A 13,696-nucleotide genomic window follows, 5' to 3' on the forward strand; every position below is an offset into this window, starting at 1 on the left:
AGTACTTGTTGAAAACCGTCGAGCCGGGGCGCATTACTGTCTACCTGTTATTTGGAACCCACGAAGCTCTCGTCCTCTGCACCCGTGCAATCCATTTTTCACAATGAACCGGATCTCTTGCAAACTTATGAAGGGTAAATCCATTCTCTCGACTGTTCAAGCAACAGGCTAACACGAAGGAACAACGAGCTACCTTCCCGGAGGTAAAACTAATGGAAACAAACGAGTCCACTTGGGGGCGCCGCTGTCCTTTAAGTAACTTCCTGCTTCTTCTCGAAAACAAATCCCTCGAGAGGATTTTCATGGCGGGGGTTACAAAAAGCTGTATACATCAAAATCATGTTTTGTGGTGAAAAAATGCATGGGCCCATTTTGGCTGACATTTTTTCATTAATAACATGCTAAAAATCATCCATTTCATGACAGGAGCCCTTTAAGTTGATGACTTTCAATGTACATGCGCTCGGAGTACATGAAGCAGCTCAGAAAATGCTCAGTACGGTTAAGTTGCATTTCCTGTTACCGGGTCAATCCTGATTGTTTAGGACCAGGGTTGTTTTTTTAATGTTTATGAAATAAACACGTAAATTAATGTCAAGACTACACAAAATAAGCGACGTCTTTCAATATCTATTTTTTCTACTCGCAACAAATTTTACGCACGTGATTTTTCGCGCTCGACTGTGCAGATTTGCGAGTGAGCGCCATCGCGCTCAGCAAGTATGAGTGACTGACATGGGACGACCAACGCTACTCAAAAGAAAATGATGTACAGATGGCATGTGGGCTTTATATCCACAGTATAATACATAAAGCCAAAACACCTCTTTGATCTCTTGACGACTGCGTTGACAGACAACACGGGCCGATGAAAAATTAAACTTTTTCATCGTCCTAACTCATTTGCCCCAGATTCAGTTGCTAGCGACTGGAACAGTCAATATCTTTGCTTCACACGCGTTTTACTTCCAGATTACCTTTCGAAAGGCTCTGAGGTCAGCTAAATCAAAAGGAGGTAAAAGCCATGGATTTATGTCTGAAAAGGTTTTTTCACTTGATTCGTTTACTTCAGGAGATACTGTATTACACATTTAGTACTTAAGCTTCATGGGTGCGCATGTTGGTGAGCACGACAGTAACTAAATTAAAGTGCACCATTCATTTCTTAGTTGTTCAAAGTAAAAAGCTAAGACGTTTTAACACAAATTGATCAAATTTCACTGTTGATTTTGTCGATAACTTAAAAAAAACATGGTTGACATGCTGCAAAGATGTAGAGGAAAGTAGAGGCAGTATGACAGTGTCTGCTTAAAAGTATTTTTTTTTTTTAATAAATTGTGATGGATTTAAATTGAGCAGAGTTTTGTTTAAAAACACACATGCCCTTCAGTCATCCAGGATATTACACCTTCTCTTCATCAGGTCTTAATGGAGAGCCCACGGATGCCTCCGGCCGACTCCATCTTACTTACAGAGATCATGAACAAAATCGGGAAGCAGGTGGGTGTCATCTCCAGCTAGGACAGCTGACAAAGGCGCTCGGAGGCCCGGTCTTCTTCACTTGACTTGACCCCGCTAAAACCCAAACGACAGAGGGGGAAGGGTCTTTGCATCTCAAGTGCAAAAACACCATTTCTCTTTTCTTTTCGGGGGCTTGACTGTTATATTAAATGTGCAAATGTGCCGTCGTTTCTGGAAATCAGCATGTGCACATTGACAACAATGTGGTTTCTTTAACTTACTGTGTATGTTTTTAAATCATCTGTGATCATCAGACCCTTTATTAGCATGACAAAATGTTATTGTCACTATATTTGTTTCTTTTATATTCTATAATGTATGACAAATCAAAAACATTTTTAACAGCAGTGAAGGCAATCTATATTTAGTTATAAATTATATACTAGGTATTTTTAATAATTTATGGTCAAATGTTTTGTGTATTGTGCATCCAAGAAAGCAAGTGTAAAGGCAGTAAGGCGAGATGTTTAAGGGAAGGGTTTAAATTATTTTACTACGGAGTAGATGGGAAGAGAAATGGAGTAAGGATTATTTTAAAGGTCTAATCGAGAGGAAATGTATTTTATTTGTCTATCATACAAATGGAGCTAAAATTTCATTTGAAAAATATTTGAAAAATTCTCAACACAACAGAAATAAAATAAATTAGCGCCAAAGTGCACATTTTATTTGTAATCCGAATGGCTCCGATGTCAGTTTCAAACCGAGGCTCTGTTGAAGCTGCTTCCGTGTGACGTCACGCCAAGACAACCCCAGTAAACACAATGGCGTCCTACACAGACAATCATACACGCTACGAGTGGGATCTCGAGGAGATAGACAGCAGTAATGAAGTTTTTATGGAATGCTCTGTGGAAGAGATAGGAACTAAGGAGAAGGAATTTTCTTATTCTTCCCGTGTTCGAAAAACATCCCATGCAGGTGTAATTCAACCATATATGTTCGAACCTCAGTTGACGTATGCAACACAAGGACAGGATTCGGATTCCTGATGAAGTTGACGTGGAACTTCGCACCCAAAACACAGACCGGTAGGTGCCTCAAGAAATCTACAAACACCTTGTGGACGAAATAATCTCATTCAAACAAGTTTAAACGTCTTATGCTGCTTGCACACAACAGTGAGTCATTTGTTTTTGTTGTCGTTGTACTACCAACTGAGTCGGCACAAACCAAAAATTGAAACCTTTGGTATTGTTCTGCGTTTAAAGATTTAGCCCGTATTTTAAACAATGCACCTAACACTTGAGAGCACACACCGCCGTATTCAAATTTTAGCAAGACCTCAGCGTCAACAGTACACTAACTTTATACAGTGTCCAAATTTCATCAATTCCTAAACATCACATGCATACGGATATTAGCTGACATATATATATATATATATGTATCGGTATTGTACTTACATTTAAAATGAGGTAGATACTTGTCAATACTAAACAACTGAACATGTATGTACTTACTTGCTACCGAAGCCAAGTGAACGCTGTACTGCGTTTTCAAAGCAAGCCTCCATAAAATGCTTTGAACATATTACTGTCCACTTTGATCTGTAAGTCCAATGCGCCCGCTTTGTCTTCACAAGCCTAGTCCATAACCTGCCTATATGTTCGTCTTTCAGCCATTCATGTAAGCTGACTCTGTCAGCGTTTGACCCAGAACAGCCGTATACAACACACTTCCTCCACAATCTTTGCTGGCTTTTTCACTCTCTGGCTAAATGTTGTCTTGGCGTGACGTCACATTCCAGGGAGATACGGAATTTGCCGAATCAAAGTGACAATTCGAGCAAAATTTTGAGACTGACTTTGACGCTAATTTATTTAATTTCTGTTGTATTGAGAATTTTAAAAATATTTTTAATGAAATTTTAGCTACATTTGTATGATGGACAAATAAAATAAATTTCCTCTGGATTAGACCTTTAAAGGAAGAGCTGGCTAAGAATGTCTTGGAGGTGAAAAGAATATCAGATCCAATGATGAGGCAGAAACTTGAAATTGAGGGGGTTATATATAATATGAGTAGCGGTTATGCCCCACAGGTAAGATGTGACCTAGAGGTGAAAGAGATATTCTGGAAGTATCAAGACGATGTAGTTCTGAGCATCCCAGACAGCGAGAGAGTCGTGATCGGTGCAGATTGTAATGGACAAGTTGCTGAAGGAAACTGGGGTGATGAAGATGTGATGAGGAAGTACAGCATCGAGGAAAGGAACACATGGTTGTGGACTTCTTAAAAAGTGCCAAAATGGGTGCACTGAACATTGAGATGTGACATAGGGCAAAGGCAGATCTGGCAAACACCAAACAAAATACACGTGGCCATAGTTTAAAAAGTTGACCTGATTGAGAAAATTCAATGCGCTATTTGGATTCACCATATTACAATGATCCCAAATCAAGCTTTAAAAAAAAATCTTTGATGAGGAAGGGCATCCGGCGTAAAAATTGTGCCAAACAAATATGTGCGTTCATCTGAGATGACACGCTGTGGCGACCTCGAAAGGGACAAGCCGAAAGAAACTGCAGTGTAATCAAGAAAAAAATAATGATAGAAGAGTGACAATATTTTAAATAATCGCACATGGATGTTATTATTTTTGTAGTACAGCCGCGGTTCAAATGAACAAAAACAACAACAAAAATTACAACATATTCTGCATAAAGCAAAGTATAGTACCCTGTACTCTCCTGCAATAAGTCAGTTGTGTCTCCATCTCTCGGCGTCATGCTGCAACTGCAACCGGATGCACTCCAGCTTGTCCTCCAACATGGCAACCAGGTGGGGGATCTGCAGCGCGGGGAAGATCAGTCACGACTTCACGGTCGCCCTAAAGTCGCTACCGCCTGAACACCACCAGGTAACTGTGCATAAACAGCCAACGACCCCCCGCTATCATTTTATTGCTCCATGATTCCGCAAAAAGTTTGCAGAGGATCGACTGACCAGTCCAAAGGTCAAAGCACAGCCACGTATTTATATTTGCCGTTTTCGCTTGCTTCCAAGCAAGTTATTTATTCTCCAAACTGCACATCAACGAATCAAATGTTGGTGCTGCTCTCGTAATGTTGCAGTATTGTTGTTGGAACCAGTTTTTGTCGTCAAATAAAGTGTTCGCCAGGTGTCTTATGATCATTTCGTAGGAGGGAGGGGGAAGCGGGTGTCACGGGAGATAGGCCAATCCACTGTTTGCATGACGTCACGTGGCCAAAACCGGAAAAAAACAGTTTAGTGGACTTCCTATGTATGCGTAAACAAGTTAATGACGTGAGGGGATTGTTTTTGAGTTGTTCCCTCGTTTTTCATACCATTGCCTCTGATTATCAGTATATGTAACATAAAATATACAGGATGTTAACATTTTAAGTTTATTGGTGAATGTATTTAGTTTTGAAATATTTATTCAATTAAATTCAAGTTTTCATATGTGAGTAATGGATTTACATGGACGAAGGTCTATAATATATTTATCTCTCACAATGAGGAAATATGTCAACCCTGCATGCAGCACTACTTATTAGCTACATGATGGCATCGGTCATGGGATTTAATCTTTGTTATTGTTCAGTCTTGTTTAAAGATCAGAAGTACTTTTTTGAGGAAGAAAAAACAATTATTTTTGTCACGGTGAATTCCACCAGTCAGAAAATCTTGCAGATGGGAGGTTTTGTATTTTGCCCATCAAAGAAAGCAGAGCATCATGAATTACTAATGATAATAATAATATTGTTATAATAATAATAGTAATCTAACAATATTCTCATTTAGGTCATTGGGTGGGCTAGAGTTTATTTCAGCTAACTTTGGGCGAGAGGCAAGTGCAGGGCATCAAGTGGACTAAGAACCAGTCGCACTCATATCCATGATTTGAAATCACTTCTTTAAATTATGTTTTGCGGCACGGTGGCACAGCTGGAAAGTGTTGGCCTCACAGTTCTGAGGTCCCGGCTTGAATCCCGGTACCGCCTGTGTGGAGTTTACATGTTCTCCCCGTGCCTGCGTGGGTTTTCTCCGGGCACTCCGGTTTCCTCCCACAATCCAAAAACATTTAACATTAATTGGAGACTAAATTGCCCCTAGGTGTGATTGTGACTGCGGCTGTTTGTCTCTATGTGCCCTGCGATTGGTTGGCAACCAGTTCAGGGTCTACCCCGCCTCCTGCCCGTTGACAGCTGGGATAGGCTCCAGCACTCCCGCGACCCTTGTGAGGATAAGCGGCTAAGAAAACAGACGGATGAAAATTATGTTTTAACAGGTTGTGGCAGTGGCTGCTCGAAACTTGGAGCACGCGGAGGAGTTTGGCAAAAAGCACAGCATCCCTGCACGATACGGCAGCTACGAGGAACTGGCCCAAGATCCAAACATTGGTCGGTATACGTCACAGGGCCTGTGGCTCAAACATGGACTGTTGCCTTATCGTCTCCAAAAAATAAATAATTGATGGATCTGTGTGTGGGCTTTTAGATGTCGTGTACATCGGTGTGATCCACCCCTGCCACCTGAAAACCTGCTTGCTCTTCATGGATGCCCAAAAAAATATTTTATGTGAGAAGCCTCTGGCCATGAACGCCAAGGAGGTGAAGGAGATCCTGGGGTCGGCCAAGAGGAATGATGTCTTTCTCATGGAGGTGGCTGCACAGTCATACACAATGTACAAAAAATAGCAGCGTAATGGTGTCACGATTCAGTGGAGCCCCACTGTTTGTGATCACAAATGGTGAAAATCTGTGATTCACTATGACATTACTTTTGCATTATTGTTTCAACCCAAAGAATCCACCAGTAAGCGTTTTGTGGTTTGCTCATTGAACCAATTACTTGTCTGTTCAAGGCTGTGTGGAGTCGATTCTTCCCGGCCTCGGTGGAGATCCGGCGGCTGCTGGTTCAGGGAGAAGTGGGTGAGGTGAAAATGGTGAGGGCCGAGTTCGGCTGGCCCCTCATGAATGTGCCGAGATCAGTGGACAAGGAGCTGGGTGCGGGAACCACGCTGGATCTCGGCATCTACCCGCTGCAGTTCGCCATCATGGTGTATGGTGGAGAGAAGCCCCAAAGCATCAAGGCCATGGGCGTCTGTACAGAAACTGGTATGGACTATGAAGTTATTATTTACATGCCCTATCTTCTTTTCTTATGTCTACTGTAGCATATGGCAGCAATGAGAAAAGTAGGGCCCGCAGGCGACATACGGCCCTCTCTGGTTCTTCAGTCCAGCCCATTGAACATTTATGAGGCATCAACAAGTAGGCTGTAATATTCATCGCTTCAGTCTAGCATCTTTTTCTCAAATCTTTTATAGTCCGCTGATGTGTGTATCAGTAACATTTGTAGTTCCTTGGCACTAGAACAAAACTTTTGGTGTCGTGTGCTGTTTGAGGTATCAGACAGTGCTTTGGCACCACCTTGTGGCATATAAAGGTTATTGAACACAATTTGAGGGTATTTTGTGGAAATTTAAGGCAATGAACTGCTCCTCTCTGCACACGCGGGTTTGTATCCCATTGATATTTAGCATTACGGCATTTCGTAGTACTAAACTTGTCTTGAAACCCGACTTTTGGAAATCCTAAAAAATTGACTTTGAAACATAAACCCTAAATAACAGGATCGGTTCTACAAACGGAAAAACAGCGAACAGTTCATTTGTAATTACCAAATTGCAAACAGGTCAGCAATTTCTTCTTCATACGTCCCATCTGAATGTTTACTAAGCAGTCACTTTAGTGGTGCTCATCACAAAGGAAAAGGCAAGACAAAAACTGTTGATGCTGGCTGAAACGAGGTCTTCTGAGGTGTCTCCGAATTGCAGGTTGTGGGTCTGTGTGTTTCCCAGGAGTGGACGAGACAGTGGCGATCACTCTCAAGTTCTCCAAAGGCCGCATGGCCGTGATCACCAGCTCCTCGGGACTGGAGCTCGACAACGACGCGGTCATCGTAGGCACCAAGGGGAAAATCAAGGTTGCACGGACTACGCTTGTTGAAACTTGTGCACTTCAGACGCTCCATTTAGCAACTGTGACACTGTTACCAACTGGAATGACAAGAATTCATGACACATCGCAGCGCATTTCAACACATAGAGAATTCAAGCACCTATGAGAATGACAACTCCTTGTCACACAGATCCCCGCTCACATGTGGTGCCCCACCTCCCTGGTCGTCAACGGGAAGGAGAGCCAGTATCCTGTACCGGAACCCTACTTGCCCCTCAACTTCCTCAACAGTACGGGATTGCGCTATGAAGCGGAGGCAGTGCGACAGTGTTTGCTCAAAGGTGTCGTGACAAACTTTGGCAGCCGTTCATGCTGTACCTCTGTCCTTTTGACTAAAAGCTCATCTCAACTTGTGCTTTCGGTAGAACGCAACGCTGTTGTAGCATTTGTGCTCATAATGCTTACCAGCAAAATCTGTCACATTTATTAATGTGTACATTAGTTTGATTTTAAGGTTGACATTAGGTACATAAAAGTACTTTTCTTGAGTTCCCACTGGCAACAATGAGGTTGCACATCTTGGTGGGTGCGGCCATTTTGGGGTTCTCACAAGCAATTGTGAACAATGATGAGGTCTTTCCCTCGCCACAGGGCTGAAGGAGAGTTCGGTGATGTCCCACGCTGACTCCCTTCTTCTGGCCGAAGTGGAGGACGAGGTGCGTAGGCAAGTGGGCGTGATCTACACCCAAGACTCAAAGTGAGAGTCCAACAAGAGCAACAGATTTAAAAAGAGAAAAAGTAATTTTTCCTTCTCGCCAATCTGCCGTTGCGGGTCAAATACACATTTTGTAATCATCAATGCAATTTGGCAATTATTTGTGCAAGAAAGACAATACAAAAAGGAAAGACATTTCAAAAAGCATTACGAAATAAAGCTTTTTCAAAAGAGGTTTGTGTACTTGGCTGTTTTAAACAGCCATCTTATACAAGTACAATTTAATATGAATGAATGAGAATGAAAATATTGTGGCTCGTTGCTACTTTTCCCACACTTAACTGCTTTTTTTTTTTGTAATGCCATCATTTGTGCATGAAAATTAGCTGTAAGCAAAGCATCCTTCTTTGGACAGACATTGCTATTTATTTTTTTGGTTTGTTTGTTCTACCCTGTAGAAACCGGTTGTTCCTGCTTCTTTAAAATTCACATGAAATGTGTGTTCTTGGCATCGCAATGAGTGCACTGTTAATCATCCATTCAAGTACAAGAAGAATATAAATTCATAAGGAACCTGACATTTGACACTTCCATTTCCACTTCCATCTTAGAAAATCACATTAAATACATTTGTATTCATAGCAAGCTAGAATTTCCTGTTGCCTGACTCAATAATGGGCAAAACAATACTCTTGGATCCATTAAATTGGGCAGCCCGGACTGTGCCAAGTTGTTTTTTGCCACAGGGGCACACTTTAAAATATGGACAAACACGCCCCGCCCCTTCCCCTCCCTTCCCCTCCCTTCCCCTCGAACCGCCACTGTGTGCTCTCACTCACCAGTCTGACTTTTTACTTTGCTGTCAGACTTGTAATCCGTTGATCTCGGATCCGGGAACACAAACAGACACTCGCGATGGCAACCAGGTGGGGAATCTGCAGCGCTGGCAAGATCAGCCACGACTTCATGGTGGCCCTGAAAACACTTCCACCTGAAGACCACCAGGTATCAGCACCACAGAGAGATGCTCAGACACATTTTTCAGTTCTGCATATTTGCTCAGTTCTACTGCTGCTGTTTTTTTTTTTTTTTTGTGCAACACCAAGAGGAAGTTTACACGCTCTGTGTGCCTTTACTACATACTTGTCTTGCCGCACATTGTGCAACCCTCTCAAACCCAATTGGACCACCGGACTATTGCCTAGTAAAGAGTTGCCAACATCACATATGGACATTCTGAACAGTAATATACACAGTATATTTTACTTTATGACATTTAATCAATCATAAAAAGATTAAGACTTAAGGAAGTTGGTTGCTAAAAAAGAGTGAACATAGTGGAGAATAAAACGGAGGGTGTGTCTGTGACTCCCATTTGTGAGAATACCCAGCGCAAAAATTGGGCTTTTTCATCCTAATAGGCATGTTAGAAATTATCCTGTAGCTGTCATCAAAAGTACTTTTTTTTCTTAATACTTCATTATTAAGACTAGGGGGCAGCGTGGCACTCGTTCTGTCTCACTCGCTTAAAGACCATAAATGTATTTTTAGCGCGAGTGAAACTTTGCGTGTTCATAGGCTGAAATGTGCAATGTTGCGGCGGCAAGCCAATATCCTCGAAATAAAAAATTCAACATAATGCTTTGGTATTCAGCATGGATTATGTTCACATCAACGTGCCCTGCGATTGGCTGGGCACCCAGTTCAGGGTGTACCCTTCTGATACTGTCCGATGATAGCTGGGATAGGCGCCAGCACTCCTGCGACCCTTGTGAGGATAAGTGGCTCGGATGATGGATGGATAGATGTTCATATCACTTAAGTTAGATTTTTTTTTTTTGGGTGGCACATTTCATTTACTTGATATATGGCACAGTGATTGGCTGGTGACCACTTCAGGGTGTACCCCGCCACTCACCCGAAGTCAGCTGGAGTCGTGTCCAGCACACCCGTGAGGCCAGTGAAGGCAAACAGTATTGTTTAGATGGATGATGGGTATGTTAAATGAAATGTGTTAAGATCCACCATCATGAAGTGCCTTAATGTGGATTCTTACAATTTCAGTGGGCTCTGTACTACTAAACTCATTCAAGGAATGTAAGTAATCTTATTACAGTTTGACATATCTGTACTGAAACTACTGTATATTTTCTTTTTTTTTGTGAAACAATAAAAACGTATGGATGACAATAAAAATAATTTATTATTAAAACTATGAGCTTCTTCATACTGGTGTATTTACCCAAATAATGAAACACATTTTTACTTATGTATTGGTCATCACCAATGCTGGTTTTAGACATATACTATTTATATGTATATTTATTAGAATAAATGCATAAATATTAATAAATTAATATAATTAGTGATTACTTTAATATTAATAAATATTAAATACTAAAAATACTTATATTTATACTTTTAGACAATTGAGCTAGCACAAAATGTATGTTAAACCTGACGTACATCAAATGTTACTGGAATTGAAATAAATTATAGAAACAAAAAAACATGAAAATAAATTGATAATAAATGCTAATGTAGTTTGCACTTAAAAGTTTCTGAGATGTATTTGAGAAAATTGAGAAACGTGTAAGACAGATTCATTAGTTCATTATTGTTGAAGAAGCGAACTAGCTGGTAGCTATGTGACCTAAAATGAGAGTTAAATGTCAGAGCATGAAAGTTAGTAAAGAAAACTATTCATTATGTTATCAAAAAGTGCAGGACTGGATGCCCTGTATTGGATTCTAACACATGAAGAACACATCATATAGAACAGACAATGAACTCACCGACCTAACATACTTGAAAGGGAGCAGCGCAAGCACGCCTGCCTCACAGTCGAAAAGATCCAGGTTCATACCGCTGTTCAGTGTTATTCTTGGCTGGGTCCAGTTAATCTTGACTGTAATGATAATATGATACCTGACGGGAAATAGATGAATGAATTTAAAGAGCAATTGTACTTGCACTGACAGGCTGTGGCAGTGGCTGCGCGCAACTTAGAGGACGCCAAGAAGTTTGGCAAAACGCACAACATCCCTCGAGCGTACGGCAGCTACGAGGAGTTGGCCAAAGATCCCAACATCGGTCCGTGTTGATGTAATGCCCTAGATACCCCAGTTTCGCTTCTCTACTTTCTTATGAGTCACGTGTCTGTGCAGATGTGGTGTACATCGGCACCATCCAGACCAACCACCTGAGCTCCTGTTTGCTCTACCTCAATGCCAAGAAGCCCGTCCTGTGTGAGAAGTCACTGGCCATGACACCCAAGGAGGTGAAGGAGATCCTGGCCTGTGCCAAGAAGAACAACGTCTTCCTCATGGAGGTACAGTAATTAAGAGAGCGGGTCGGCAGTGGGACCACCGGAATTCAATTGTTTTATGTGACGCCGGCCATACTGGCTGACTTACAATTGTAATGACAGAATAAATTACGGCATTCCCATAGCAACTACATGTCTGATGACTTTGATACTACCTCCAAAGGCAGAATTTTTCCTCTTATTTGTCACTGCTGATCTTACTAGGACAGAACCATGGAGAGAGAGAAAAAAGCATGTGAGGAGAAGTGACAGTTTCTGGCTCTATGCTTTTTCTCTGCCATCACGTGGAAGCAGCACGAGTAAAACCAACAATGACGCTGCAAGAAAGACCTTCGCCCCACTTTTTTCATGGCGTCGGTCCCTTTACCACCATGACAGCTTTAATTGAATAAGATGCAGTTCTCTGTCATTTTTTTGGCTCTCAGTCTGCACTTTAATTAATCCAAAATGTGTTTTTATCAGGTTGAGTTGAGGACTCTGTGCAGACCAGTGATCCATTTCTTGGTGGACCTCACTTTGTGTACTAGTGCACAGTCCAGTTTTAGATTTGTTTCATGTGATGCGATCTTTAACACCCCCCCCCCCGCCCCCCAACACCACCCTCAACTCTAGAGCCGTACTGTCCTTGAAAATTCTGTTCAATAAAAATGTCTTAACCTCTACTGACTGAATCCGGGCAATATTTTCTTTTTGTCTTTTCCAGGCTATTTGGAGCCGATTCTACCCGGCCTACAGAGAGATTCGGCGGCTGCTTGCCCAGGGCGAGATCGGTGACGTGAGGATGGTCCGGTCCGAGTTCGGCCTGTCCGTGCTGCCTCTCCCGAGACTGGAGCTAAAAGAGCTCGGCGGAGGAGCATTGCTGGATATCGGCCTTTACCCGCTGCAGTTCTCCATCATGGTGTACGGCGGAGAGAGGCCAGAGAGCATCAAAACCGAGGGAGTCATCCTGGATACTGGTAATGAGAAACAAAGACAAGGTCCTGTGGAGATTTTTTTTTTTAAAGATTTGTTTCCAGGAGTGGATGAGACCTTGGTGGTGACGCTGAGGTTTTCCAACAACAGGATGGCGGTGTTCACCAGCTCTTCAGGGCTGCAGCTCTACAATGATGCCATCGTGGTGGGCACCAAGGGTATGATCCGGGTAGGTTAAAATTCCTGCACTTGCTTCAACTTGCATTCACCATTCGTGTTGCCAATGAATGTTCACGCAAAGAGACACTCGTCATCACCCACCAAGTATGGAATTTTACAATTTAATTCGCCGTGTCTGTTGTTGCTTCAGTTACCATCACATATGTGGTGCCCCGAGGTCATGGTGGTAAATGGGAAGGAGACCAAGTACCCTCTCCCGGAGCCTCACTTGCCACTCAACTTCGTTCACAGCACGGGGTTGCGCTATGAGGCGGAGGAGGTCCGACAGTGTTTGCTCAAAGGTAGTACAGCAGATAGAGTTGCAGAAATAGTTCAAAGTGAATTCTGTATGAAAATTATATATAAACTGAATTTTTACATACATTTTTAGCAGTGTTTGGATTATATGTCAATTGATTCAAGTATTAGTCACAAAAACTTAATTTAATTCTCATGCAGAGTCCAAATCTGAACTCTTGCCTGGAATTTTACCAAAACTCAATCCCCTTTAAACAACAATAGCTGCATGAGCATGAGTCAAGCCTGTTCACCTTGTCGGTCAATGATGCCTTTCAAAATAATTACAAACTTTTTGTCCACTCCAGGAATGAAGGAAAGTCCAATTATGTCTCATGCCGAGTCTCTGCTGCTGGCGGAAATCAAAGAAGAAATTCTTAAACAAGTCGGGGTGGTGTATGACTGAATTTTCTTTAATTTGGAAAGCTTTATTTTTGTGGTGATGGTGGGGTGGGGGGTAAGTATCTTACTTTCAAGATGACATTTACCCTTGTTACGATGGTCTTCCTTGGCTATTTTGAAAATACAAAAATTCATCTGCAAATAAAGCACTGACAAAAATGAAGTTTCGGTACTTGCACTTTTTATTGATGAATTTCAATCTGGTGACGAAAACCAGCTAACGGATGACCTCTTCACCTTCTCATACCTCTAGTGACAATCAAAAGCATGTCAGACAGTGACTTAAAAAAAAAAAAAAAAGGGAAATTCTAACTTTTATTACCCACAACCCCCCCACCCCTCAAAGTGCCAATATATATATATATATAT

At 41.9% G+C, this 13,696-nt stretch overlaps 2 protein-coding genes and 1 long non-coding RNA gene across 3 annotated transcripts; 2 read left to right on the top strand and 1 right to left on the bottom strand.

The window, feature by feature from the left end:
- Positions 1–1,017: 1,017 nt before the first annotated feature.
- LOC133498140 (uncharacterized) lies at positions 1,018–4,712 on the bottom strand. The gene is made up of 3 exons (XR_009794211.1): positions 4,471–4,712; positions 4,204–4,388; positions 1,018–1,575 (listed from the first exon to the last, which is right to left on the bottom strand). It is a non-coding gene; the product is annotated as an uncharacterized LOC133498140 (long non-coding RNA).
- On the top strand, positions 4,253–9,167 carry LOC133498138 (trans-1,2-dihydrobenzene-1,2-diol dehydrogenase-like). Its single transcript, XM_061814619.1, has 8 exons — positions 4,253–4,384; positions 5,780–5,891; positions 5,989–6,152; positions 6,356–6,608; positions 7,355–7,479; positions 7,645–7,795; positions 8,106–8,211; positions 9,036–9,167. The coding sequence occupies exons 1-8, from the start codon at positions 4,271–4,273 to the stop codon at positions 9,049–9,051; spliced, it is 1,041 nt and encodes a 346-aa protein (XP_061670603.1). The 5' UTR covers positions 4,253–4,270; the 3' UTR covers positions 9,052–9,167.
- LOC133498139 (trans-1,2-dihydrobenzene-1,2-diol dehydrogenase-like) lies at positions 9,037–13,629 on the top strand. Its single transcript, XM_061814620.1, has 7 exons — positions 9,037–9,174; positions 11,151–11,262; positions 11,337–11,500; positions 12,201–12,453; positions 12,514–12,638; positions 12,780–12,930; positions 13,234–13,629. Exons 1-7 carry the CDS (start codon positions 9,085–9,087, stop codon positions 13,329–13,331), a joined length of 993 nt encoding a protein of 330 aa, XP_061670604.1. The 5' UTR covers positions 9,037–9,084; the 3' UTR covers positions 13,332–13,629.
- The last annotated feature ends 67 nt before the right edge of the window (positions 13,630–13,696 follow it).

Source organism: Syngnathoides biaculeatus, chromosome 3 (assembly GCF_019802595.1).
Source record: "Syngnathoides biaculeatus isolate LvHL_M chromosome 3, ASM1980259v1, whole genome shotgun sequence".
NCBI classification, from domain to species: Eukaryota; Metazoa; Chordata; class Actinopteri; order Syngnathiformes; family Syngnathidae; genus Syngnathoides; species Syngnathoides biaculeatus.